Here is a 27,986-nt window from a genome sequence, read left to right on the forward strand (position 1 = left end):
TCGCCTCTTTACTGGAAGGTTGTCGGTTGTTACGTTGTAACTACTCGCCTCTCATCGCAAACGAGCCGCACAGCCGAGCGGGCTGACGTTGTAGCTTAACTGAAGTCTCGTTAGTATGTGCAGCGGCGCGTGCGAGGCGGTTTCCTACAAACATTCCGGATTTTTGTGGATTTTCAGTCGGTAAAAGAAGTCGAGCTTCCGCGGGAGGATACAGAGCAGCAAGATGCGAAATATGATCCTGATGGCGCTTCTGCTGGTTCGCCTGCCAACAGGTGAGGCTTTAAAGGTTTCTCCAGCAAACGCACTTTCTCCCTCATACATGTCGCTATATGGAGGTGTGCGTCGACTAAAGCAAAAAAGTCGAAACTAGCAGTAATTTTTAAAAGTTAATTATTGGCAGGTGTAAACAGGACAAGGCCGACCTGTGGTCACGTGACCGCTCCACTACTTTTTCGTGGGGGTTTGTTTAAGTTGCTGTAAACAAAAGAGGGCTAAGGCGACGTTTATGTTAACCCCTCTCTTTTTTGAGTTTTTATTGATTTTTAAAGGAAAGGAACTTTCAGCTAACAGTTTAATAATAATAATTTACTGTCAGCGGTCTGTCATCTATAATTGAGGACTTATTTGAATTAATGAGTCAAAATAACAGATACAGACCATTTTAAACTTTTTAAATCCGATTATTCTACCCTTAAACCACTCCATGGTCACGGGTGTGGCCTAGTGTAATACTGTGCAATCTTTACCCCCTTTACACTGAATGTATCACATTATGTCAACACACAGTAAAAAATAATCTTTGTCAGATAAGTAGCACTGCAACTGACTTAATTATCACGTATCATTTTAGTAACCTGCTTTCCACTTGTATCACAGACTGGTTAAAATACCCATCATGACTTCCTGTAACTTAAATTTGTCCAAAATGACAGTTAATCTAAACAGGTTGTGTTTGATTTTTTTAATGACACAAAGGGGAGCAGGAAATAATTGCAAATATTCTCTTTTGTTCTCCACCGTTAGTGAAACTGTTTTTAAACTGTTGGTCAATGAAAACAAGTAATTTGAAGATGCCTTGTTTAGACTACAAACACTTTGTAGTCAGTTTATTTTTAAACACCAGTAATCATTTATTAGTCCTGCTATAAATATTCCTGAAGTCAGAAATGCTCAGTTATTGTTCAAAGTATTTCTTAGAAGTGTTTAATTTGCAATTTTGCCTTTTTTTGCACCACAAAAACTGTGTTGAATTATCAACTACAATATAAGGTAACTAACTGATCTTTGAATTTGAACAACCTTATATTAACCGGAACGAAGAACTATTGTGATGGAAATGCAAGTCTCAAAAGCTTGTACAAATAGTGGCAATAACCGGCAGACATCACAAACTCAAAGGATTTGTCATCAGATTGCAATTAAAAGTTTTTTGAATCTCTAACAATGCATCTTGCAGATATTTTGCATGATTTTGTATCACTTTATGGTTAGATTTTGTTTACCTTGCGTCTGTTCGTGGTCATCTTCATGGTTGTTCCTGCCATTTCTGCATTTTTGAGTTCTTTTGCATAATATTTTGGCTGTTTTGCATGTCTTCCCATGTGTTTCTGCAGTGAGTTGAATACTTGCTGTTTGTGTTTCTAGGGGTTTCAGTTCTAGCCAATTTTTTTCAACTAAAATTCAATAAAAGAAGCAACTTCAACTATAAGTAGAAATATAAACATAGTTTCTGCTCCTAAGTGTCTTCCTACTGGGTTTTGCTCATTTACATGTTAGCCTGACATATAGGAACCAGAAAATCTACAACTTGTAATTCAGTATCATGTATTCAGTATTCAGTATTTGTATAGTGAGGAGATAAATTCAAATTCATATTATTATTATTAGCAAGTGTCTTCTTCAGTTTAAAAATGGCTCTGTGATGAGAAGATATTAAGTTTTGGATTGAACAATCTCTAAAAAGAAGACTCGCAATATTAACTGCAGAAATGGTTTAAAGACATTTTTCACATAGTTCCTAACATTTAGTGCATCAACAAATTTTAGTTTATAACAAAGATAATAAACTGTGGAAAATAACTGATTGCGGACTTGTTTTTTGAGTATTTTGAGATATAAATCTACTGAGTAAAGCTGGCATCGTTCAAGAATAACTGAGGAGAAAGTTTTTACCTTTAACTTTAACTGATACATTTGTCCATCAGCAGATGTTTTTTGTCATCAGCTTGTTTTCCAAAACTTGCCATTATAGATCATGACTGAAGGCTGTTATTACTTGTAATAATAGAGTACAATCTGCGCACAGTTAAGCATTTCAAGCGTAAACTGTTAACCAGTTTGGTCAGATTCTTTTCAATCCATCACTCAGCAGCCATCGCACGAGGTCTTTTTTTTTTGGCTGATGGAATATCAATTTCAATTGTGTGTGTGTCAAATCAGTTGTTGCTGTTTAAGTTTTTAAAGTCCAATCTCACCGTTCTCCCTTCCTGTGTCAGAGCTGCTGTCCGTTACAGTGAATGTTCCAGAGACGGAGAGGAGGACGATGCTGTTTGCTTCTGTGATTCTGCGCTGTGACTACTCAACCTCAGCGAACCAGCAGGACGTCCTGGTCTCCTGGAAGTTCAAATCCTTCTGTAAAGACCCCGTACTGGATTACTACTCCACAGGTGAGACTACAGGTGGAAGAAGAGGATGGTATGTTGTTGATACACGTACTTTAAAATGAGCAGATATTAACAGATTAGACTCTTTCTGTGCTTTGTTGGTGTGTTCATAGTTTGTAGTTTCATTTTGTCAGCATCCACGCCTGAAGCACTTTCCAGCTTTGTAATGGCCACAGCGTTTGTTTTATTAGAATCACCTTTGTTCTTCAGTTAAAATACTTTTATAATTTTGTGTTGACAAAAACTGCAACGTGACTTGCTGGTGAAGGCGTATACCAGCAAGGCAGTAATTTCTGCTTTTACAGTTCTAGTCTTCAGCCCGACTGGATGAATGACTCCTGTGGATCACCTTGTTTAATATTTAACTGAAACTTTGACCCCTTTTTCTTTCCTTTTGTTGCTCCAATCTTTGCCGCGCAGGATTCAGGATATGAACTCCCTTTTCTGGTCTCAGAGTCCTGTGTTTCTATTATTGTAGACCAAAGGATTCAAATATGCAAGTCTTTCATAATTTACCAAAAATGTATTCAATATTGACTTAGATCCTGATACAAACCAGTCTTAACAGCAAAGTAAATCAGTTGTAGCTATCTGTGCACAAAAAGGTAAGTAAATTTTTCAAAATGTTATCAAACAGTATGTTTTCCCTATTTTCATATATATATATATATATATATATATATATAAAACATTTTCAATAATTCAAAACTAATCTGAGACAAACCCGCTCTGCAAGTTAACTGACACTGAAATGAATTAAAAGCGAGTGAGTTAAAATCAAAATGAAATAAAAATAAAAACTAATTAGAAAATATAAAAATGTAATAACTTTGATAAATAATATGTTTCTAATATTATAGTTTTCATCTTCCATTCAACATTAGCCGCTCTGCTCCCGGTACCCATCAGTGGGGTTACTCAGATGCTGCCACTTTCACGTCAGCAAGCAGTTGAAACGATGGGTTTACTTAGTGAGCTGATAACCAGATTCACTGAATGCTTATCCAGATTGCCAGTGTTAGTTTAAGTGACTCCAGATAACGGAAAGATAACTTAAGTATGTTGATCTTGCTTTGTAGCGTAGGGCCCTGGTTGTGAGAGCCTTGAGCCCCGGGTGAGAGGTGGGGAGCACCCTGAACACGACACAAGTTATTCAAAAAGTCACTAATTAAAATTTAATTCAGCTGGACAACATTTCAAATAAGTCAACAGTAATTTTCAAAAATATTTTGACAAACAGAAAGATGCACAGTGGATCCAAACATTGCATATCTGAGTTTTAACTTTGGGCTAAGTATTACTATGGTTGTTAGTAAAGGACCCAAATGTAAAACCTAAGAAAACAAAAACCAACCTTTTTAGGTTCATGGCTAAATTCAAAGTACAAAATCCACAGCGAGATAACAAATGACATCCAAAGTTTCCAGGGAAAAACCCCAGGGATACAGTGACAGCACAATAAAAGAAAAAGTGTAATCAGGATTATTTATACACAAAGGACTGATGGGGGATGGGACACAGATGAGAAGTGAGATGTGAAAACTAATCAACAAAAGGTGAAAGCAACCAGGGTATCAGGGGAGGACAGACAGGGAACAAAACTAATCTTCAAGTAAAACAGGAATTAACCTCCAGCATGTGCTTAAGAAGCACAAAACAAGAAAACATAAAGAGACCAAGAAAATACAAATACAAATAGAGGGGAAACCATTATGAATATCAAAGAATACAAAAACAAAAAACCCACAACCCGACACCGCTGAAAATCCCAGGGTCCACACCAGAGATCATGACAAGCGTGCAGTGGTTCCATTGTGTTTGCCCTGTTTCAGTGTGGTGTGCATATAGACACACCCGATCCTTGCATTCCTTTTCACACCAACACATACGGAATTACAGACATGTCTAATTTCAGCCTGCAAGGCTCTGCATTATGCATATTTTCATAAAAATTAAAATAAAAATTGTATTTTTTTTATTTTACAGAGGTTTGAGGCATCAGCTGTGTGTTTTTAATCTTTGTGTGTACTGTTTAATTTTCCTTCATATTTTTAATTCCTATCAGACTGTTTTTCAGTGGTTTAAGCAGCATATTGTAGCTGTAATTGTACAGTGCAAAGAGTTAGAAAGAAACTATGTACTTTTATTCCTATTTAAATAATTTCCTTTTTTTCCTAAAGCCTATCAGGCAGCTCTGCAGCTCGGTCAGGACCCCTCCAATGACTGCCCGGACCGCCAGCGCACCGTTCGTACTGTCATCCAGAAACGGGGCATCAATGAGCCCATCCTGGGTGCGGAATACAGGAACCGCAGAATTACAATTCGAAACAGTATGTTTGATTACATCATAACTATAATGCTGCAGTACAGTCTAAATGTATTTCAATTTCTTTCACATTTCAGACTAATGTGATGTTTTCTGACAACAGCTGCTGATCTGGTCATCACTGAGGTGATGTGGTGGGATAACGGTGTGTATTTTTGCACCATTGATGCTCCCGGTGACACAACAGGGGACTCGGATCGTGAAGTCAAGCTCATCGTTTTCCGTAAGTCCCCTCAGTCGCTTCAAGTCGAGTTATTTGAGGTAGTAAAATGTAAAATATACTGCTATATCAGTAATGTTGTCAGTAATTATGTTTTACTGTCACTTGCTCCAGACTGGCTGACGGTCCTGTTAATCATCATCGGTGGTCTCCTGCTCATCATGCTCTTTTGCATATGCTGCTGTCAGTGCTGCCCGCAGAATTGTTGCTGCTACGTCCGCTGCCCTTGTTGTCCTCGGACATGCTGCTGTCCAGAAAAAGGTAGAAGAAATGCTTTTTTGGATTGTACATTTTTAGCTGTAGCTCTACATGTGGAAGATTCACTTCACTAAATCATGAGAAAGAGACTTCTGTTGCCAGAAAAGTATTCAAACATGTAACTATGTGGCAAAGTAGAAATACTGCAGCTGAATAGGCTTCAGCTGGAAATCTACGTCATAGCTCATCAAGTACACTGCCGTTCCAATTGTAGAACGATCGCGCTGCGTTCTCGGGAAGTCCGGACTCCTGTGTGAACTTCCGAAGTCCGTACTAGCGAAAAGGCGAGTATGGACTTGCGTACTTGAGTATTTAGAAACGGCCTAACAGTCTGCAGTCTATGGACTAACCTCAGCCAACGCCAGCTAACAGTGTTAGCTTGGTGGTAAGTAGCCTTCATTAATAGTAATAAAAATCACACAGCAATAGTACACCGAAGATACTGAAGTTTTACCCATCCCATTCTTCTTATGATGTGGTGGCCAAGTAAGAAATGCTGGCTCTGGGTCCATGTAACTGACGCCACCAACATTAACAGGACGCTTACATTAGAGCCTGTTATTGTGTGTTTTGTTTGGATTTCCAGCAATCAGAATCAGAGAAAATGTATTAATCCTGAATGGAAACTGAGTAAAAAAAGTCCGCAGGTTGCACTCAAACCCAGGCCGGCCTCTCTCAGCTATACGACATATGATTACATGCTCATCCAACTGAGCTAAACCTGCACCCAACTGTTTTTAATCACCAAAATTGGAGAAGGCATAGAGTGGGCATAGGCTAACATATGAAACAAGAAATGACCGCCGTGTATTCTATTTATTTCCACAAAGTAACTGTATTCTGATTACCACCTATTTAAACGGAAATTGTAACGGAATACAGTTACTCATATTTTTTATTTTAAATACGTAACGCTGGTACATGTATTCCGTTACTCCCCAACACTGTATATAAAACACTGGGATACGACTACATGGTAAATAACACATAGCCACTTAAAAGTATAAATGTGGGCAATGACGTCGGCGACTTACGTAGATCTCTGCAATGGCTCCCTGCAGAAGTCTAAATCAGGCATTAGTTAAAAGTTTAATGTTTCACAAGTTTTTAATAAACATGTATTTGTACCATCGGAGGAAACCACAGTGCATGGAGAGAACCCATACGCCGTATCTCATTATTACTGCATAAACCATTTTGCAATTTTAAACTGTTTAATTATTTTTAAGTAAGTCTGTAGTCTAAGATAAAGAGAGTTATTATGAGTAGATATAGATCAAACAAATTTAAAATCCATAGAGAAAAATTTCTAAATGTTTGACCAGGACATGAATTGTAAATGGTATGCAGCACTGTTCTTTTGAAGGTCGCCGCAGCTGCCAGATGTGTCATTGTGTTTCATATAATCCTGTGTGTGTGTGCAGCCCTGTGTGTTCTCGAAAATATGTGAAATATGCACTCTGCAAACACATTGTAATTATGTGCCCTTCTCACGGCATGCTACAAAAGAGGAAATACATTAGTAAAGAAATGTAAGCTGAAATTCCCCTCAGTTTGTTTTAAGACAGAATATTTACTGAGATGGTCCAGTGTACTTTAAAAACAAGCAGTATTATTATTACCCTCTGCTGTAAATCAGTATCTGCTGGTTAAGTACCTATATCAGTCTTTTTGAACTGCTTGCTCCGTGTGCTTTGACTTCAGCTGTGATGGAGCACAAGATGCTGAAAGAAGCTCGGAAAGCAATGTTACCCTGGATGAATGGTCAGCCCATTTATGCTCCCATCAGCTCCAATGCTTCCTCCCAGGGCGTTCCCATTCTGTATTCAGGTGAGTGAGGGAAAGCACAATAAGACTTGTCCTTAATCCTTTATTTGCAATGACGTAAAATAAACCCCCAAACAATGTGGAATTCTGAATATGGGCATCAGAGCTTTTATTCACTTCAGCTGGTGAAGGTAGCAGATCTGCAATACAAGCCTTTGAAGCAGGCTTGTATTGCAGTCATGCCCTTATTATTATTTATTTATTGATTTTACCTCTGGTTGTAATGTGGTTTGTTTCCACCACGTGAACTCTTTTTTTGCAAGAAGCCTCAATTTTTGGAATCTGCTCTTGCTGCCCTGTGTGTATCTGTGTTACTCTAACAGCGTTAAAACCATAGACTGTACATAAAAGACGATTCAAAGCTCCCTCATTGGTTTGTGCACTCTTGCTTTTTCACACCTGTTTGTATTTTTTTAAATCTGGATTTGATATTAGTCAGAAACGGAGGGCACTGCATGTTCGTACAACATGCATCGTGATAATTTAGCCCTGACCTGAAACATATTCTGCTTCATCTTCTCTTTTACTTTAAAGCTGATGATAAATCACAAAATAAACTTCATGTTGTATTCAGGAAGTGTTGAAACAAGTGATTGAGCACGTAAACAGAAAAATGTTTACTAAGGCAATAAAGCAAGAATAGTTATTCGGTAAAATTATATACAGTCTGATTTCTCTTTGCAGTCAGAGGAGTTGCCCCCTGCTGGCCAATAGAAAGAATATTGGTTTAAGAATCTTCTGTACTGGCTTTGTCTTTTTTATACAGTCTGTGTTTAATACTGGTTCAACACCTCATGTGAGCATTTCAGTGGTCACAATGCCTTTCATTGTAAAACGTTTACATGCAACACATATGCACCGGCCCTACAAGCACTGACAGCAGCCCATTCGTTCATTTTCATTACTGACACTGGATTGCTCAATCAAATCTCTTAATGTAATTGGGCCCGCCCCTGCCTTCCCTGTGCACTCATGCACCTTGCAGAACAGACATCTCACGGCATGAGAATAGTTTCTTTCCCCAGGCTGTTGGACTACATGCTACAATAACAACCTTATTTAGTCAGCCTATAACAACATTGCACACCAGATTCAGTTAAAGCACTTAATCGTAGGCTTACTTATTTCTTATTTTCTAGTTGTACTCTGTATATCTGTATCTCTAGGTAGTTAGTATATATTCCTTTTCTGTGTGTTTGTAATATATATATACATATACTGCAAATACCATATGTTCTATTTCTGTACCACTGTTTTTTGCATCATGACACTGCGACAAATTCCTTGTTTGTGTACAAATTTGGCAATACTCCTCTAAACAATACTCCTCCCTTCAAATGTCCAGAGAATAACTTGAGTTCATGTAGGTTCAACAGTTGTTGTTTATCTTCTTAATCGCTGTCAGTTTGGTTTCAGATTCATACTCAGACTACCCAAACAAGCACAACTTTGCCATGGCTCCCATGCAGCTGTCACCCATGGGCCTACAGCAGCAGCCGCCACCTCCTCCTTTACACTATGGCAACAGCAGTGTGCGTGGCAGCATTCATGGTAACAACCAGGTGTTGGAATACTTCGAGAATCAAGTGAGAGGGCTTGATGTCATTGCACCAGGGATGGCTCCTCATGCTGTCCAGAATGTGCCTCCATTACAGGCTCAGCATGCTCCTCCACAAGTTTCCTACACACCAGGGCCTCCGAGTGTGTTGTCAGCACTGGATGGGATGGGGACGAGAGGGATGGAGAGAAGAGTGATCACCCTGCCTCCTATTATCCAGCGTGTACCCAGCTTTTCTTCACGCAGGGGCCCTGGTGGTGGAGATGGAGCTAGGGGGGCTCTCAGGATGTCCAGCCAGTCCAGTGGGAGTACCAACCGCTCAGCAGGTGGTCTCTTGATCCACAGTCGTGGATCAAGAGACAGATACAGAAGTGCGTCTCCTCCCAGGCGGGGAATCCTGCGTGATTACATTGATGATTCGGATAGGGACAACAGGCGGGGAAGAGCATCTCACAGGAGTTCAAGGAACGAGAGAGGGAGTTCGTCCAGGCACCGTGCCCGAAGTCGCGATGACCTCATGGATGAGCTACAAAGCAGAGCTCCTCGTAGGCAGAGGAGCTACTCGCCTCCCCTGCACCGCAACGGGTCCTGGAGCTCAGATGAAGAGGACAGTATGAGAAGAAAAGGAGGAAAAGGGAGGGACTGGTCAGAGTTGCCTCCCAGCTACCACTCCATCGACATTCAGCCTCCACGCAGTAACAACCAGAAGAACTACGACCGCCTTTCTGTAAGATCCACACACAGCTAGTGACACACTCTGACCCAGTGGTGTGTCCTTTTATTCTTCTTTTATCTTGCATGGCTTTTAATATCCCAGCCACACCTTTAGGTTGGCAGTATCAGTCAGTGCACCACTGTGATCCTACAACGACTCCAGAGTTATTGTATTTTAACTGAAATATGTTTAGAATCCTGACCGAGGACACAGAAAATGGATACATTTCATACACTGAAATGATTCAGTGTATGAAATGGTTTGAAGAGGTTTTATGCAAAACTATGAGAAAACTATAAAAGCGGGCAATTTCACAGAACTGCATTTAGGGGTTTTTAATTAATTGCTAATTAAGCAAAAGACTGATTTGTAAAGATTACAAATATACCTGAAGGTGTGGATGAAGTGCCATTCATTTAGTCTTAACTACTTTCATTTTTTATTTTCTTCTAATGTCTTGGTGCTTTTCTCTACCTGTGTGCGTTACCTCATCTTAAATTCTAATTTCACCTTTTTCACTTTTCTCTCGTAGGATCGAAGCTCCCATAGCAACACCACTGTAGTCATCTGAAACATTTCTGTCTTTTGATCTTTTCTTGAAAACGGTAAAAATGAAGATAAAGAAGTTGGTGCCTGTTTGGTCACCTGGAAGGAACAAAGATGTTGTTGATTCATTTAGTAGTGTAAATATACTGTATGAGTATAATTGTACCCTGCGGGTGATGGTGTATACTGCAGGTGATGTGCAGCTGCATGAAATCATATTATTGATTGTTATTAATATGATTGTATGTGATTCTTGTCCTAGTTCGCCTGAATTGTCTTACGTGTGGTGATGGATTTTTTGGGTTAAGTACGTTTGTCGTTGTAAAAAGGTGCCTGTGCTGAAAAAGATCCAGGACTCGCAGAAGAGATTCCTACTTTCTAGTTTTACTTCCTGGTTAAGCATAAGTTTAATAAAGATACAGTGTTTATTTGTTTTTATTTTTGTTTTGCTGTCAAGTTTGTTTTTTACAGTAATTTCTTTTTTGCCTTCCTTACACTATTTAAAAATTGTTTTTATATATACATATTTTTTTTAATCCATTGTACGTGGATAAAGCAGTAACGGTAGCAATGGAAACTACATTTGCAGGAAGATGGACTGATTAGTGGATGTTTTTTATATCTGGATGCACCCACACCAAAATATAATTGTGACTGGATTTTTTTTTAAATAGAGATGTAGCTTTGTTGTAAAGTATGTGTTTTTAATAAAATATTTACAATACTGCCTGCATGACGTGGATTTTATTTCATTAGTCCTGTTGTAGTAGCCCATTACCTCAGGGGTGAGTGGATTACTTGGACATTTGGAATACTAAAGTCACATATCAGTTTGCATTATGAACTAGTATAGTTTGCAGTGGCAATGTTTTAGTCATATTAGTCATTACAACAGCACAATCGAACTGCCTGAGAAAAGAGAGTAAAATATTAAACCACGTAGGAGGAAAGTAATTCAAGTTTTTAGTACATCTGATGAATGGCCGGATATAGCACCTATTTACAGTGACTGAGCACTGCAACCCTCATTCACCCAATCACACACAGATTCCTACAAGCAGTTTTTTCCTAACCCTTGTCTAACATTTGCACTCGCACTCTGATGGATGCATCGGGGGCAATTCGGGGTTCAGTATTTTCCCAGAGGATACTTCAGCATGCAGATAGGAGGAGCCAGGGATCAAACCACAAACCTTCAGATTTTTAGATGGCCCACTTTACCACCACAGTCTCCGCACAGCTGAACAAATGCCAGGTGCTTTGGATCTACAAAGGTGGCTAATGTTCAGTTTTTGAATTGTTAAAAGGGCAAAAAGGGAATATGAATGTATTCATCAAGAATTAAACAGTAATAAATAGAGATGTACCGATCTGATATTAAGTATCGGTATTGATAAACTAAATTACTGGATCGGATATTGGAGAGAAATAAAAAATGTAATCCGATCCATTAAATATCAAAAAAGCACCTCACAAAACTTGCGACATGGCGCAACTCGGCTCATAACCGTTGCACGTTGGAGCAGTGTGCTCAGGTGATAGAACGGCTGTGTGTATTTGTAGCCTCGCTACCAATCCAAGTTATCCCAGAGAGAAGTAAAGCCAGTGTGTAAGTTCATCTCTGAATGTTTGTAAAGCATTCCAGCGTTAAGCTTAACAACGGATATATGGAGCGACTGGCTCTCTCTCCCCCTCTCCCTCTCCTGCTGCTACTTCAATCGTGAAACTGATCAATGATCAGCTGATCGGCTTTTCTGTCGCGAGTCCATCTCTCTTGTTTGTTTTTGGCCCACTTCGCGCCAGAAAGAAGAAACCAGCGGCTGAACAACAGCAGCACGTTTAAGCTTGATAAGCTGTTGTTAGAATTTATTTAATATTACTTTCTACACCAGGATCTTTTTCTACGTAGCTGACGGCTGGTAACTGCAGGGACGGATCTAGCAAAGTTTAGCCAGGGGGGCCGATAGGGCATTCACAGGAAAAAAAAAAAAAAAGGGGGGGGGGGGGGGGGGGGCACAAAGACATACTTTTCTTTCTTATTCTCATTTAAAATGTCTAGTTTTTAATAATTAATTATCTGAATCTTTCACCCAAAGTTTTAATCTGATGTAAAATGTATAGAAGTCCATTACTGTATATAGTAACTATTAAGTCTAATATACCCTAGTAAGCTATAGTACTTTTTCCTTTGGGAAGGTACCATCTGTGCAGTCTGCACTTCTGTTGAAGAAAGATGTTGAATCTATTTAATTATTCTTGAAAAATAATGGCTTTCTGTGCATTTTTTTTCACACTGCATCAAATTAAAGTTGATTACGTCAATTAAGCATCATGAGGTGGAGGGTGGTTCCCTATTTTTTTTTTTTTTGCTGGGAGTTTGCAACCCTATTAATTAGGTTGCTTACTCTTTAAAATACCAGAATAGGGAGGATGGAGTAGGTTTAAGTTTATTAGATTGATCAGTATTGCTGAACTACGAAATATTTTGGGTGCAGTATATTTTTTGCATACAGGTATAACAGAATAGCTTTAGTGTTTGTTTGTTTTTTAAAAACTTGAATTTGAACTTATACAAAATGCAGCAAGATATTTAAAAAACAGTTTTAATTAAAAAACACTATATCGGATTCATATCGGTATCAGCAGATATCCAAATTTATGATATCAGTATCGGACATAAAAAAGTGGTATCGTGCCATCTCTAGTAATAAACAAACATGGCACCGTCTCTCTAATTCAAAGATATTGATTTTGTCAAACTATAGCTAGGAGTGATATTACTCTTTATACAGATGGCTGAGACAATGACTGTGTAAAAGAAGGTTTCCTGGATGTGTCATTTGTCATAATTTTATTAACCCACAGGACCCCAAATCCACATTATAATCAACAGCTACATTCACCCTTGGAAAAAAAGAGTGAGGGAGCCGAACTGGCTCTGGATGTCCCGGTTACTTCACAGTAAATAAGACACAAAGACTCTTTAACTCACAATAGAAGTGAAGACCAATGACGTTACATCAGGTTTTATTTAACCTTGTCTTTGTTTAATCTTTGCTAAAGAACATGTGCTCTTTTGCTGGTGACTTCACTTGGTGTTAAAGACAGAAGCTGTACTCTAACATTAAAACAAGTAACTATATTCAGCATTTAGAGTGGACCTATAGGAGGTCTGAATCCGAGTAATACAAAGAGAAAAGAATCATTTAAAGTTCATTCCTTCAAACGTGGAAGTCTGATTTCATGTTCTGAAGTTCTTACGTTTTTTACTCTTTCAATCTGCTCTTCTGCTAACAAGTGACAGTGAACTGTTGTTACATCAGTTAATGTCCTATAATTATCTGGAGTCTAATGCACAGGTGAGTTGTGTTGTTGTTGTGGGTGGCTGGCATGGTGCAGAACTGAATAGCAGACTGACGTGAGTGAGTCAGTCGTATTGTGAGTGCCTGGGCTGCAGGATGATTAAGGTTGTGATTACCTTGGCAGTGATTTTTATAATTATGATGATATTCAGGTGCCACACAGAAGACACATGACTGATGACTGGGAACAGAACTTTTGCAAAACTTACCTGGAAGAACACGCAACCTGACTGGGTTTGTGTGACGCAAAGAAAACTGTTTTGTGCCAGCAAACATAGCTGAGTCCTGTAGAAAAAGAAATGGCTTCTCCAGAGGCGTTATGTGGCAGCCAGATAACAGCGCCATGTGGGGATGAAAATCAAATCCAGGTAGAGCGGATTCTTTTTTTCCACTATAGATTCTCCATTAAAGCTGAAAATACTGGCACGATTGTCTGACAACCAGGTGCACAAGATTTTGGAGTAGAGTATTTATAACCTATAGCTAACAATACTTGTTGGCTTCTTTTTCATCTCCCACTTTAACTACAAGATTGTATCAGCATCAGTCGGGTTTGTTATTCCCTCCCTAATAATAATTTCCTTTAAATTGTTTAACCTTAAATTCAGAAAATGTATTGTCATGACAGAGTTATACTTAAGGCCAGTCTGTGTGCTAAATATTTCAGAATGTAAAGCTCATTAAAAAAAAAATGTGTTACTCTGCGTTTCCCCAGACAACACTAATTTCACAGCTGAGCTGCTGTCTCCTGGGAGCCCAGTGCATTATGGGTTACATCCCAGTGTAAAAACTGTGACATCAGATAACCTTTTTCATACTCTGCAGTCTCCTGATGTCAAAGAGAAGTCCTGTACTTGTTCTTATTATCTGACGCTGCAATTATTACAAAATATATGGCTGTAAAAAGGATTGAAAGTATAAACTGCATAATTGAAAAAAAATTCAAAAGTTGTTTTATACATTAAAACTTATGAACTCACAAATCTAGCCTCATTTATCTAGCAGACATTAGGAAGTCTAAATGTTCACACTGAGAATCTCTGATGTATGTTATGCACAAACAAGGCTGACAGCGACGTCACCCACATAGTCCCAGGAGATGACTCACCTGTGTGGGTGTAGCATGGGCTAACATGAATTATTAACAATGGTACGGGGTTATTATAAGTCATGTTAAGAGTGTAAGGCCATGAGAGGTCCTGAAAATGTCAGCCTTAATTGACTTTTTATTTTTTATTACTTTTAAATCACACCCATCTTTTTTTAAGTGTGAAAATAAGGTACCTGTTGATTTCAGACTTTTTAATAAAAAATACCATTTTTGAATCCATGTTTGCTGTAATGCTGTAGAGCTTAGTACAAGGTCTCAGATCTGGCCTGCAGGTGGGGCTGTGGACTAAGTTAGTGAAGAAGTAAACGTCCAGGAAACACCGGCAGACAAGAGGTTAACCTAACAGGTAGATCGGGACATTTTTCAGCGTTGACTGTCGCTCTCCACATACTGTGTGTTATAAGAAGTTTATTTTTAGCAGTTTGATGGACAATTTCAGGAGATATTCAGGTGATACCAAGTGAATGACTATACTGCGATGTAATTTGACCATTTCGTTTTACTTGAAGTTTAAGTCATTCAATGACAACAACAAACTCGTCCTTACAAATTTATTATTTAACATAAACTTTTAAGAGCTGCGAAATGCTCAATCACATGAAATATTCGTCCTTAACTGAATAACAGCGATCATGATGAACTTTCAGAAGATATTCTGCTTCCCTCACTCTCAATTAAATAGGAGGATTAGGGCCACCGGGAAAAAAAGTGGGCAAAAGTCAGAATTCTGACTTTAATGTGAGAATTCTGACTTTTTACTCAAAATTCTTTTACCTCAAAATTGTTACTTTACGGTCAGAATTCTGACTTTTTACTCAAAATTCTTTTACCTCAAAATTGTTACTTTACGGTCAGAATTCTGACTTTTTACTCAAAATTCTTTTACCTCAAAATTGTTACTTTACGGTCAGAATTCTGACTTTTTCCTCAGAATTCTGGAAAAGAAGAAAAAAAGACGTGCCCACTTTCTTTTTTCCAGTAGCCCTAATCCTCTTCCGTAATTAAACATTAACACTTAAATCCAAATAAAAACGGCATCAAACAACCGGCTGTCTGACAGAAGCGGTTTTAGTCTTTATGATGGGCTCTTCATCGACTCGTGTCCTTCTTAGTCCATGGTCTTATCACTCCAGGCCATTGACTTCCTCTTGGCCAATTCCATCCAGGACGGCTGACCGCTGTCAGACATGGATTGCAGCACCGAGGGCAGTGTGGGTGATGATGACGGTGATGAAGAAGACGCTGCATTTTTCCGTGACCATCTGTCCTCACGCGACCTTTCTGCAACGTTGGTGGGGCTTAACTCTAAAAAACGAAACGCAGAAAAAATCTAGGTCAAATGGGTTCATTAAGAATATTAAAAAGGTGTTTGTACAGCAATGATTTATTATCACTCTGAGCAAACACACCTGCAAGGTTTACTGCTTGTCTTTCATCTGTATCTTTGATCACAGGTGCGTTTTTTGCCAAGGTAGGGGATTCACCTGATCCCTGCATGTCTGTATGCGTTTTCCTCAATTCCACCTAAGAACACACATTCAGGACAATCTTGTCAGTTCAAAACATCCCTATTATCTGTTCATGGCCTGCATTTCAACCACCGTGAGAAAGTGCCATAAAAAGTCCAGAAACAATCATAAATTTAACCTGCTAATAAACCCAGTCAAAATCATCAGTTCCATTGCAATAAAACAATATGTTGGTAGCCACCAGGACACCAAATGAATGACGGACACATGCTAGGCTACTGTTATAGTTGCCAAATAGAGACTTAGAGATTTTTTAAACATTTATATTTTCAAATGGGCATAGATCTGACTGCCACAGACAGCAAGGGGAGGTCAGGCAGCACTGTGAGGATGGCAAATGATATGAAAGATAGTTATAAAGAAGTACCACAAACCCCCTTGGGTCCAGGTGGTGTGGTCCACTCTCCCCGTCTCTCTAAAAAAGCAGCCTTCTCGCTTACAGAACCAGACCAAAATGCTCTTCGACTTGTGAGTGGCGGAGCCTCTTTTTGCTCACTGGCTTCTCTCTCCCCTCTTCCTGAGGCAAAAGCTGAAGCAGAACCAACAGCTGACGAGGCTGCGGGAGCTGAAGTCTGCGCTGAAGGTGTGGGCTTGAGCTGCTGGGCAGACTGGGGACCTCGATTGCTCCAGGAGGATTGCTGCTGGCCTGAGGAAAGGTAAGACTGCGCAAGAGACTGTGTGGCGCTGCCTTGTGCAAACTGAAACGAGGTGTCTGTTTGTGAAGGGGAGCGCAAAGGAGAATGGGTTGTCCACGGATTGGTGGTTACCACTGAATGTGAGGCAGACTTAGTTGTGTTCATCTGGTCTTCACTGGTGTGTTTTGACATTTGTGGATCTCTGGAGGCATTGGACAGCACAGGAGATGCCTTCTGTTGCAGAAATCCTGGCGATGTTTTGACAGTCTGTGCTTGGCTTCTGCTTTGATTCGTTTCTGCCGATGGCTGCTTTGCAGCTTGCACAGTCTGTGTCCGTACTTGTGTAAAAGTCTCTGTTGGATTTGTGGGCTGCGCTTGTGCCTGCGGTCGGGCTGAAGATTGCATGTTTGCCTGTAAATTTCCTGCAAAATCTCTGGGGAATCTACTAATGAAAAGCTGTTGAAGGCTCTTGGTTTTTTCCATGGCCAGAGCCATCCAGGACACCTCAGATGAGGTCGCCTGCGGGGCAGGTTGAGGCTCCCGGGGTGTAGCTTCTGCTTCTTTTGGGTTTGCAGGCGTCGTCTGAACGTCGGACGTTTCGCTGGCAAATGGAGCATTATGTTTGACTGGAGGAGAGAAGCCAGATGGGGTTTGATCTAAAGGAGACACACAAATCTGTTAGATACGCTCGGCAGCACTGTTACCGTTAAAGTTCGCCCGGGTGGTATCTTAATGAGTACAAAGTTCCCCTGTGATCAGTAAAAATCTTATCTTCCTAGAGTGATTATTTACCATGTTAAACAGCAACAACAGTGCACATCTGTGCAATATTAACTCTGTAATCAAAGAGATAATGGCTGTGAGACGCTGCTTCACTATCAGTGTAAATTTAAAGCAAATCTCCAAATTAAACATCAGCTTCTATAATCAGTGTGATTCCAGTGTGATATTTTGACATTATGTCAGCATTATGCTATATTATTACATATTTATTTCAATCTAATCTTCATTTTATTTTATTTTATTTTATTTTTACTTTACACATTTTGCCTAAATTCTTTAGCTTTTTCCTTTTTGGTCTAATTTACTTAGCTGGATTTTTCTGAATTTGCAAGACATTTTTAAAAACTATTTTGATTACTTTCAAACCTTCTACATGACAATGTTAGGAGCTCTGAAAGACTCACCAGCTGGTCTGACCTCTCCAGAGGAGGATGGCATCCAAGACGCATTTTCTTGCAACTTTTTTTCACTTATTTCTTGGCATTTTTGGTCACCTTGGTCCTCACCCAGTGCTGACTTTGAATGCCTGTTAGAAGATGTATCAAGCCGAAATCGAAGTGAATGAGATGTGGAGCGCAGTTTGACACCGAAAGCTGTTTTTCCTTGTTCCTCCTGGGGCTCCTTTGCTTCCACCGCCTCTTCCACCTCTTCCTGGCTGCTCTCGATCTCCTCCGCCTCAGCAGCGCCTGTGTCTGCAGGTGCGTCTTTATATGCTGTCACTGATTCCACCTTTTTGAAGCTGTCACTCCTGTCCCAGGGAACAGCTGAGGTTTTAGGTGGTGCGCCTTCTTGACGAAACCTTCCTAAAGCAAAAGGATGCTCTCTTGGCTCTTTAACTTCCTCCTTTTCCCTGTTTTTCTCCTCCATTTCCCTGGTGATCCTGTTCCTGGCTTCAGCTTGTTCCAAAACTCCCAAAAAACTGCCCGATCGGGGTCTTTCTCCATCTCTGTTTTTCGATGCAGTGACAGAAAAGTGGAAAGAGCCAGATCCTTGGGCATATCGTTTAATTCCTCTTGTGGGTTCGCTATCACCTTGAACCTCCTGGCTAGCAGAGGAAGATCTGAATGCCATTCCTGAGGCATTATCATCATGAGGCATTAGTTGCTTCTCCAAATCCCCTTGTCTTTGTTCCTTCAGTCCTGACTCTATGAAGGACGAGTGTGGACGTTCACCAGATGCTGAACCCACACGTCTGCGAGGTTTAACTCGAGGTACTTGGGAGGCTACAGTCTCAGGAAGAGCGTGGTCCTGTTTGGAGAAACTTTGACTTGTTGGTTTGGGTACCGCCTCTGATGTGACCGGTGCCACTTCTGCACATTTTGAAGGAAGACGCTGATGTACAATGGGAACAGCAACTTTTTCTTCTTCTTTTGTTTCCACTGTTACTTCTTCTTGAGCACCAAGATGGTGTTTTAGTTCTTTGACAGGCTCGGGTCGGTCAATGTTGTTCATGGTGTCTAAATGAGACTGAGAGACGGTCTGAAGATAAATAAAAAAAGAGCGAGAGATATGAAGGGCAGGAAAGTGAAGTGGCGGTGCACTATTTGCTTATACAAAGAGCATACAAGAGAGAGAAATAACTACAGCAACTTACCGCGGCAGCTTTCATCTTAGTGCTGGCCCTCTGGTTTCTGGGTTTGATAGACATTCGGTGGCGTGCGGCAGAAGTGTCTAAGCGGGAAGCGAACTGAGCCGGTGTTCTAAAATCCGACGGGACCTCAGCAGCAGAAGGAGAAACAGAGGGGACAGAAAGAGGAAAAGCATGGGATGGAGTCGAGGGAAGAGATTTGATAGGCGCAGGTTTGGGGATGGATGAGAGAGTGCGAGATGTTGGCTGAGATATCACCTGCAAAGAAAAAAAGGCCAACAAAATCACTGTACAATCCTGCAAACAACAGGCTAAGAGAAAGAACTACAAAATACAGTGTTTTGGATTATTATGTCAATGTATCACACATGGTTGTTGGTAACCTCTATTACCTATCTGATATTCTATATGGAGTGGAGCCAAAGAGGGGCCAGGCTTGCAGGGACACAGTTTAACAGTGCACCTTACATAAGAACCCTCTGGCTCCATCACTGATTCGACTTTTGGAAACAGCATTTCAGATGACAGATTCCTTTCTTGAAGTTTCTGTCCAGTCAATCCCACGTACACCGTAAATCCTCAGGAGTGTCCAGACCGTGCATTAATCTGTGTCTTAAAATAGTCCCCAACATATGCACCACTTTCTCCTGCTTAAATAAAATGTTTTACAGCGACCAGCTGTTTTAGGGATTACTGTGCTATATACTGTTTTCTTAAATGATGCTATATATTTATAACCCCACTTTTTTCAGTTATAACTATAATAGGAAAAAATGGGGGTACAGCGCTGGCCTTTTTTATGGGATATGCTGAGAATAAAAACATATGATCAGAACACTTTATGCTTGCTTGTTAAATTTAAACAAATGCAAATCCTGCTTTTGAATCCACGCATCATCTAATCAGCAGGATTATGCACCTTTGTAAGGGTTTCCTGAGATGTATTGTCTTCTCCTGAATCATGAGGAGGACTGTGAGGAAGTGACTCCTGGCTGCTCAGATCTGGTGGACGTCTCATTGGCAGGACCATAGGAGGTGGGCCCAAATGCATTTTCTGCTGCTGAAGCGTCATCTGTGATGACAGAGTGCAGCACGAGGATTTTAATAGAGTCACTGTTACCATAAGTTTAAACAACAGGCCTAAAATAAAGAAGTGCCGTACCTGGAGAGCTTTGATTTTGCTGTGAACGTTCTCCTGAGATAAGACCCTGGTGGGTTCAGGCTCTGTCATGACCAGGTCATCCAGAAAGATGCTGTCATGGGACAGCGCCCGCGATCCCATGATGGCCTGTGCGCATCTAAGTGGAGCCAGAAGAAGGACGAGTCAAAGTAAGGACAAGTAAGTGAATCTGAAAGAGAATTTTTAGAAAGGCGTCGTGTCACGTAAACACTCACACCAAATCTTCTTCTGATCCGAGATCTTTTCCTGCAGTGATGTCACTGGCTGACTGGCTGAGTTTGGTATTTCCTTCTCCGCCTGCTCTCTTACTTTTCCCAAAGAGACGAGTTTTCAGATCCTTGATCTTGGATCTTTTACGTCCTAACAGAGATTGAGACCGAGACAGATCCAGGTCACAGCATTTCACGTGCACGTGAACAAGGAGAACTCACGTGCTCTCACACACTCTCTATTTTCTGTTTTCGACACGTTCTTTAATGAGCGTCTCTTTCACATTTCACTTCATGACGATGTGTTAGCACTCTCAGGTTAAACTACGAGACAGATCACCTCACCTGCGACGTCCTCTGCGCTTTCTTCTGCGTCTCCCGAGAAAGACTCCATCGGTCTGATCCCTAAAAGAAAAAAAAAGTGTAGAGCAGATGACAGTTAAGTGTTCAGTGGAAAACACTTCGCTTGTTGTCTTTGCAGGAGTAAACATGGACTCGAGGTTCAAAGGTTTATTACTGTTCATTATCAGTTGGGAGGGCTGGGTGAGGACAGTCTGTTGTCAAGATGAACAACGTCTTAATCAATGTTACATGTGGCATTGCCAAGAAAAAACACCCCAGGTACTGCAGAGTAGCAAGAACGTGGATTTGAAGCATGGCATCGCACTGTACAGCACATTTGATGAACAAAGCAAAAGCTAAAATCTTCCTTCACTGCTTTACCATCTCACAAACATCCTGACTGAGTTGGCGTGCTACTCTATGCTAAAGTCAGTTCCAATTTTTTTCATGAAGACCGGCCTGACATTAGTATATCCCACCTTTTGCAGGGTGCTGGTGTATCTAAGGAACTGTTGTCAACAGAGCATGAGGCTGTATAACTGCCTGATAAGACAAGATGTGCTAGGTTATGGACAAACAAGCAAAGTCCACACTGCACCGCTCATGCCACCGATTACACCCTTTTCACTCGATCCTCAAAAAAGTTGCGATCAGTTTAAGCAAATCGATTTAAACAGTATGTAAACCTCAGACTTGATTTCCTCTCCGCAGTGAAGTGCTCCCTGCGGTTTCACCGTTCACTGAGCTGAACTATAGCTCCCAGAGAAACAGAGGATAATCCGGTGGATTATTGACATTGCAGAGAGATTCTTGTAAGATTTCACAACGCCGTAATGATCCACAACGCTGCAACATTTCTCCACCAGGTGACATTCACTGGGGGAAAACACACACGCACTCCAGATGGGGAAGGAGGAAGAAAAAAAAGAAAACAACGGCTGAACTTACCAAAAATCTAAAACCAAGCACCTCAACTTGTCCCTCCTGATCGTCCTCCTCTCTTCACGGAGCGGTCTTGTATCAGCTGTGTCCCTGCCTTAATGATTAAACCTCAGACTTACCACATCTGCAGACGGAGGGAGATACCGAGGGAAGGGAGTGAGGGAGGTGGGAAAAAAAACAGGCTGGGAGAAAAGAAAGAAAGGGAGAGAGAGAGAGAGAGAGAGAGAAGGTCACTTCCTGACAGGGTGAGCAAATGCACAAGAGAAAAGAGGACAGATGAGAATGTGTGTGTGTGAGAGAGAGAGAGTGAGAGAAAGAGAGCGAGAGAGATACTCTATTACATTAGTGGCACACTGTGGCCCTCTGTGCTAAGCTCCTTATAAAACGTTAACCTGATTTTAGGCCCAGAAATGAGAGTAGAGGGTAAAAAAATAAAAAATAAAGCTCCAGCTGGAAAGAGGACATGAATATAGGAATTATGGCTCATAGAGCTGTTTACATATTGCACAGGCTCGCTCACGCCCTTCCGATGATCAAAGAGCGGAGGCTATGGGTGTGCTGTGAGCCTTCAGAAATGAAATAAATAAATAAAAACAAACAGGAATCAGCCACCTCCCAGCACGTCACATCATTTTCACCCAAGACTGTTTGGCCACAGTCCTGAAGGTGCGGTCTTTGAAATGTTCGCCTGGGACCTTTGCTCCTCTATAACTCCCACACACATTTTTCACGATTTGTGAGACGACGCCTCGTTTCGCAGCAACGAGATGACACATTGTTCCTGCGAGTCCTACTTCCTGCGCATTCACACAGGACAGTACTGGGAGATGGGAGAGCTAATCTAGGCCACTGGGCTACAATCGGCGAGAGGGAGGGCCTGCAGGAATTGGCATGCGAACACTTGCATCTGCATCCATGTGTCTGGAAGCTTGGCTGAGCAGCATCTCCAATGAGTCTCCTTACAGATAAATCCTCGTCTCTCCCACCAGAACCCACATCCAGCTGGGTAACATCTGGATTACATCCAACGGGACACATGCACTGTGATAAGAGCCCACAGTGACATAACAGTCTGGGATGTGGTTTTATTTAATTCCCTCATTCATAGATTTATTGTCCATAATCTACACATAAAGGAGAATACACACACAGGCTTATTTTTATCTTATAATAGGGATGTAATGTGATTATGGCTAATATCTGCTATCATAGGGAGGCTGTTTGTAGATAATAAAGCATCATACACGTTTATTGCACTTTCTGCTTTTGTCATCACAGCATTTGTCCCCCTGACAGAAAGAAAGCAAAGGTACTGATTTTTAGCAGTATATGGCAGTCTCTGATTCATGTGGTGTTGCGATGGATTATAATTTCTTCCTCTCACAGGCCAGATGAGGGCTGTGCATATCGAGATTAAGGCCGATAGATAATCCGATCACAGCGCTGTTTGAAGTCACGAGGGTTACCATTCATTCTAGCAAATGTGAAAAAAAATGTGAGGGAATTTTCTTTGGGGGTTTTTATTTTTTCGCTTTTATAGACGACTTTTTTTTGGCAAGATGTTTCCATTGATTCATCCAAGAACAATTGGCCGATATCTGAAACCACTGAACAAGCTTTCCCCTGCAGCTTATCTGTATTTAGTTTGGGATTCTGGATTCAGATAAGAGTTTGATGGTAATCGTTAACTAGACATCAGTGTCTTACATGCATGAAATGTTGCACCAATACAGAGCCAGCAGAAACAGAAGAAGCTATGGCTACAATATAGCTTTGGGACATAAAAATCAGTCAAAGATATTAAACATGTACATCTCCGGTAATTGTAAGTGTTAATAACCTTATCCAGAATTCAATAATTGTGGAAATATGTAGGTTTTTAAGGAATCATGAGTTCAGTGCTCCATGACTGCTCGATCTGCTGATCCGTGTAATATGTATGAAAGCTATGAAGCAGGTGGTGAATGTGCCTTAAGCTTAGACTTTGTTGTAATAAGAGTCAGAATGGGATTTGCAATGTTTGTGAACTTGTTACAGATGTAAAGACCTATGTCTCAATCAAATACAGTGTGTATAAGTGAATGAGTGGTTTTTGATGGATATAATCTGACTGTGTGGAGACTATGACAAGGTCTGATCTGCACTGACTGGCATCTGCTCTTTTTTTTTAAAGTCAGATTTTTATTGTTGGCAAATGTTTAGTTGAATCAGAGGACTCAGTCTTGTCTATCAACGCTTCATCAGACAAGCTACGATAAAATTTGACCAATCAGGAGTTGGCAGTTCGTCTTGTAATCGGAAGGTTGCCGGTTCGAGCCCCGGCTCCGACAGTCTCGGTCATTGTGTTCTTGGGCAAGACACTTCTACCCGTTGCCTGCTGGTAGTGGTCAGAGGGCCCGGTGGCGCCAGTGTCCGGCAGCCTCGCCTCTGTCAGTGCGCCCCAGGGCAGCTGTGGCTACAATGTAGCTTGCCATCACCAGTGTGTGGATGACTGAATGTAGTGTAGTGCGCTTTGGGGTCCTTAGGGACTAAGTAAAGCGTTAAACAAATACAGGCCATTTACCATTTTTTAGTCAGTTTTCCAAGTTCACAAAATCTTTTCAGTTAGTTTAATTTTTTTCCAAGTCTAGTTTTTGTTTTTTAGTTCAATAAAATGTTTTAATTCTAGGTTTTAGTGTAATCCTCCACCCTAACCCTATAATAACCTGGAAAACAACCAGCTGATTACCATAAACACTTCCTGTAAGTACACCTTTCTGTGTAACTCTACCCACTCTCGTCCTCTTGGTCACTGTTTTCATTTTATCTGTGTCTTGGACTTTTTCTATTCTGTAGAAAACAAGAAAGCATCTCACAATCTTTCAGCACACTTTGGTCAGTTTTAATATTTATTCTGCATTTATGTATTATAAATAGTTTAAAAACTGTTACATTTTATTCATTTTTCAGTACAAAACGATATTTAGGGCCATGTTTGGTTTCTTTAATCTACTAATAGAATCAGGACGGTACATTTCCAGTCAACTGAAAAGGGCCTAATGTTTCATTACCTAGAGGTCCAATTACCCATCATAAGCAATTCATTTAAAAAGGGCCTAAAGTTGGCAATCCTGTAACACATTTTACTATTAATGCGTTTTAAATATGTTTTGGTTTTGAATTTTTAAATTTAAATTTGATTTAAACAAAAATACATTTTTAATTGTGTAAAGTAATCTAGAAAAAATGTTTTGAAATAATTAATGTTCCCCCAAAAAAGGTCTCTGTAGAATTATAATCTGTGGAAGTAAAAAACAAATGATAAAAATATCCATATTTTTCATAAATATCATAGAAAACGGAAAAAAAAAAAAATCATAGAAAACTGAAGAACTGAAAACTGAACTTAAAAATCCACCAATAGCAGCGGCAGTACAGTTAGCAGAAATTTAAGATGTTCCAGTGCAGCAGAAATCAAACAGTAACCCATCTTGTTATAAAAGTCAGTCCCCAGACACCCGCAAGCTAAAGCAAATCCAACAATACTGTAGATCTGCTTGTGTTTGGAAGGCAGATAAGTAAATTAAACGGCTTGGCAAAAAATAATCATTTTAGCTTTGTGAGTCTCATAGAGTTTTTGTGTGTTTGGTGTGGAAAATGTCTACGGTGGTCTCCTGGCACTGCCTGAGGTCATAGTCACAGTATCCAACAGAGAATCGGCCCTGTGAGACAAACGACAGAAAGATCTCGTTCACTTTAGCCACTCCATACTTACAGATGAATACTAATAAGTATATAATGCGTAGTCTCACCTTAGGTCTCTTGAAGTAATCCAACCCTCTTCCAATTTTTATGATCCAACCATTATCGAACCTAAAAATAAAATCAGGTTTAATTTACTGGGATAAAAGAGACCGTATTTTGAGCAATGGAGTGTTAATGTAGAAGTGAACATCAGATGTCACAAGGATGAACTTCCTCACGCTGCACGTATGTGGCTGCTGTAAATGAGGAAAATCTGCAGGTGTACCTGATCTCCCGGTCATGGATAGTGGAGGAGTACTGCAGGTCTAGAGTCACTCCGTGAGCGCTGAGACTCTCTTTCAACTCGGCCAGAGCGCCGCTCTGCTGGCCACTATCAGCCTGCGGGACGGGAAATGACAGAATAAACTAAACAGAGGAGACAGCAGTGGCTGCTCAGCTTTGACTATAAAATGCAGCTCTGTTGTGTGAGTAACTCACTTCATCGTGCGACGTGAGGAGGTGGATCTTGTTCACCTTACAGGGGGCTTTTAGCAGCATCTCACAGAACCGAAGGAAGTTGTACAACTGTTTGTGAGAGGAAAGGCAAGGGCTTTGTTTGGCATATTATATAAGGTTGGTACAGTTTAGGGCTGATTTTTAAATCATAAACATAAAATTACAATTATTTATTATAAAGTGCTAGTCAAACTAATAAGGAGAAAGCTGCTTGCTTGCAACTTGCAACACATGATCAGAGAAAAAAAAGATTTTCAGTATATGCGTTCAGGCTTTCATCAAACACATCATCCACATCATAACTGAATGTGTTCCTCCTTTTCCCATACACGACCTCTACAAAAAGTTTAATTAAAATTAGCTTAGCAGTCTTTTCATAACCTACCAGACAGATTTTTATAACATTTGTTTGTTTAACTTCCACTAATCTGTGATAGTTCTATTAATCAATGAATCTTTCAGGCATCTAAATGTTGAAGGCTTTCTGGCCACAGACAGACCCTGGCGCAGACCAGGACACGTTAAAGAGATTATGTCCCCCCCGTCGGCTGCTCCTGCTACCCAAGGCGGAAAATGTATACGTGTATTGCAGACTTAGTCCTCTAGTATCATTCTATCGGTATCAAATTAATGGATAAACTCATTAAAGATAAGCTCCAACCTCTGAACAAAGCCTGATAAAAGACTGATGACAGAGTGGAATGAATAAAAACCCCAGTTAATGAGGACAAAACTCTTACTTGGTGGGTATGCCGTATGTACGGGTCCTCCACCCAGACTTCAGTGAGAGCGCTGCTGATGTATGGCTTGAACAGAACCTCATAGCTGTAACCAGTAGCATCCTCTGATATTCTTATCTGCTCGTGGTACTTCCCATCTATCAGGGAAGAGAAGAGAAACACAAATTTTGAAAAACCCCTTCTTTAGCTGTGGCTCTTGCCATATATTTTCCCCCTAAATCTAAAAACTTAACCAGCACAGTCCTACACTGGAATAGGATCCTGTCTATAAGAGATACTAGACATAATTAGATTTATACATAAATGTAAGGGATATAACAAAACAATAAACTATATTTTGGTTGTTGAGAAGATCGCACAGTCAATATTCAGCTAGAGCTGGATTACAGGGCAAAGTGGGCTTCAGCAACCCAAATCAACAGGGTCAGTCAGATTGTGCAAATTATTAATTTGGTCATATGCAACACTGAAGCACCTGGTTCACCTGATTTGAGTTCTTGCTTGTGTCAAAATTACCACAAAGTTCTACTTCTTGCTCCCTTTCGGGGTCGCTACATCTACCTCTGCCCCTTGGAGCTCCACTGTTACACCTGTCTCCCTCTCATTTACACACAGGTGCTACAGGTCTAACAGTCAAGACCACTGCAAACAAGAGGCTCAGTCGATCAGGGTAATTCATCTGTGCCCGGCCCACTTTGCCCTTTTTTGCTCCATTACTGGCAAATTACCTTCCTTCATCTGATTCACATGAACTTTGATTTGCTCTGCTCTGTCCATGTAGCCCTTTATCTTCTCTCTGTAGTGTCCTCTCTTTGAGTCATCTTTTACAGCTGCTCACAGGACAAAGAGAACATTAAAAAAAAGACGTTCAGCGTAATTCAGGGCAATGTTTAAAATATGTAATTATTAATATTTATTTATTTTTAAAGGAGGACCTTTTAACGCGTCCATAAGCAGCTGGATGCCTTCCTGGTAGCAGATGAGAGACTCCTGGAAACGTTCGCTCTGGTCCAGCTCCACCGCTCGCTTCAAGACAGACACGGCGGACGCCTCCATTCCCGACAGGTGGTTTTGTGTCATTGTTCTGTCTTTCAACTGTCTTTTAAGACATATACAACTCTAAATAAACTTCACGTTTCACCAGTGACAGGAAAGAAGCTGAGAGAAGTAGCTCTACCCACGAGTGCCCCATAAAAATAACTCCCGGAGAAAC

General features: G+C 40.5%; 3 protein-coding genes across 4 annotated transcripts; 1 reads left to right on the plus strand and 2 right to left on the minus strand.

Annotated features, from left to right (window-relative positions):
• Positions 1 to 11,425, plus strand: ildr1b (immunoglobulin-like domain containing receptor 1b). Its single transcript, XM_040005745.1, has 8 exons — positions 1 to 272; positions 2,496 to 2,666; positions 4,844 to 4,993; positions 5,093 to 5,212; positions 5,324 to 5,470; positions 7,172 to 7,297; positions 8,711 to 9,579; positions 10,100 to 11,425. The coding sequence occupies exons 1-8, from the start codon at positions 224 to 226 to the stop codon at positions 10,136 to 10,138; spliced, it is 1,671 nt and encodes a 556-aa protein (XP_039861679.1). The 5' UTR covers positions 1 to 223; the 3' UTR covers positions 10,139 to 11,425.
• A 3,356-nt stretch (positions 11,426 to 14,781) lies between these two features.
• On the minus strand, positions 14,782 to 22,109 carry LOC120717530 (CRACD-like protein). 2 transcript variants are annotated; one of them, XM_040005594.1, is made up of 10 exons: positions 21,801 to 22,106; positions 20,856 to 20,915; positions 20,517 to 20,661; positions 20,284 to 20,419; positions 20,041 to 20,193; positions 19,128 to 19,379; positions 17,938 to 19,012; positions 16,490 to 17,406; positions 15,996 to 16,110; positions 14,782 to 15,891 (listed from the first exon to the last, which is right to left on the minus strand). In XM_040005594.1, exons 2-10 carry the CDS (start codon positions 20,902 to 20,904, stop codon positions 15,695 to 15,697), a joined length of 3,039 nt encoding a protein of 1,012 aa, XP_039861528.1. In that variant the 5' UTR covers positions 20,905 to 20,915; positions 21,801 to 22,106; the 3' UTR covers positions 14,782 to 15,694. The 2 variants fall into 2 exon arrangements, 1 of the variants encoding a protein (XP_039861528.1); XR_005692226.1 differs by having other exon boundaries at positions 15,774 to 15,891; positions 16,483 to 17,406; positions 21,801 to 22,109.
• A 2,649-nt stretch (positions 22,110 to 24,758) lies between these two features.
• Positions 24,759 to 27,965, minus strand: mitd1 (MIT, microtubule interacting and transport, domain containing 1). The gene is made up of 7 exons (XM_040005595.1): positions 27,709 to 27,965; positions 27,502 to 27,603; positions 26,774 to 26,910; positions 26,016 to 26,102; positions 25,804 to 25,916; positions 25,586 to 25,646; positions 24,759 to 25,495 (listed from the first exon to the last, which is right to left on the minus strand). Exons 1-7 carry the CDS (start codon positions 27,851 to 27,853, stop codon positions 25,400 to 25,402), a joined length of 741 nt encoding a protein of 246 aa, XP_039861529.1. The 5' UTR covers positions 27,854 to 27,965; the 3' UTR covers positions 24,759 to 25,399.
• Positions 27,966 to 27,986: the final 21 nt, after the last annotated feature.

The sequence above is a fragment of the Simochromis diagramma genome, unplaced genomic scaffold (assembly GCF_900408965.1).
Source record: "Simochromis diagramma unplaced genomic scaffold, fSimDia1.1 OVJJ01000501.1, whole genome shotgun sequence".
In the NCBI taxonomy this organism is placed as follows: domain Eukaryota; kingdom Metazoa; phylum Chordata; class Actinopteri; order Cichliformes; family Cichlidae; genus Simochromis; species Simochromis diagramma.

Bases quoted from the DNA above. Each gene is read 5' to 3' on its own strand.
- ildr1b (XM_040005745.1), top strand. From the start codon at position 224: ATGCGAAATATGATCCTGATGGCGCTTCTGCTGGTTCGCCTGCCAACA. The intron at 5,471-7,171 runs GTAGAAGAAATG...CTTTGACTTCAG, and splicing joins ATGCTGCTGTCCAGAAAAAG to CTGTGATGGAGCACAAGATG. The intron at 7,298-8,710 runs GTGAGTGAGGGA...GTTTGGTTTCAG, and splicing joins CGTTCCCATTCTGTATTCAG to ATTCATACTCAGACTACCCA.
- LOC120717530 (XM_040005594.1), bottom strand. From the start codon at position 20,904: ATGGAGTCTTTCTCGGGAGACGCAGAAGAAAGCGCAGAGGACGTCGCA. The intron at 20,194-20,283 runs GTACGGCACTTC...CTGTCATCACAG, and splicing joins GCAAAATCAAAGCTCTCCAG to ATGACGCTTCAGCAGCAGAA. The intron at 19,013-19,127 runs GTAAGTTGCTGT...ATTTATCTTCAG, and splicing joins CTAAGATGAAAGCTGCCGCG to ACCGTCTCTCAGTCTCATTT.
- mitd1 (XM_040005595.1), bottom strand. From the start codon at position 27,853: ATGACACAAAACCACCTGTCGGGAATGGAGGCGTCCGCCGTGTCTGTC. The intron at 26,911-27,501 runs GTAATTTGCCAG...CTTCCCTGATAG, and splicing joins TGTGAATCAGATGAAGGAAG to ATGGGAAGTACCACGAGCAG. The intron at 25,496-25,585 runs GTGAGACTACGC...TTTGTCTCACAG, and splicing joins ATTACTTCAAGAGACCTAAG to GGCCGATTCTCTGTTGGATA.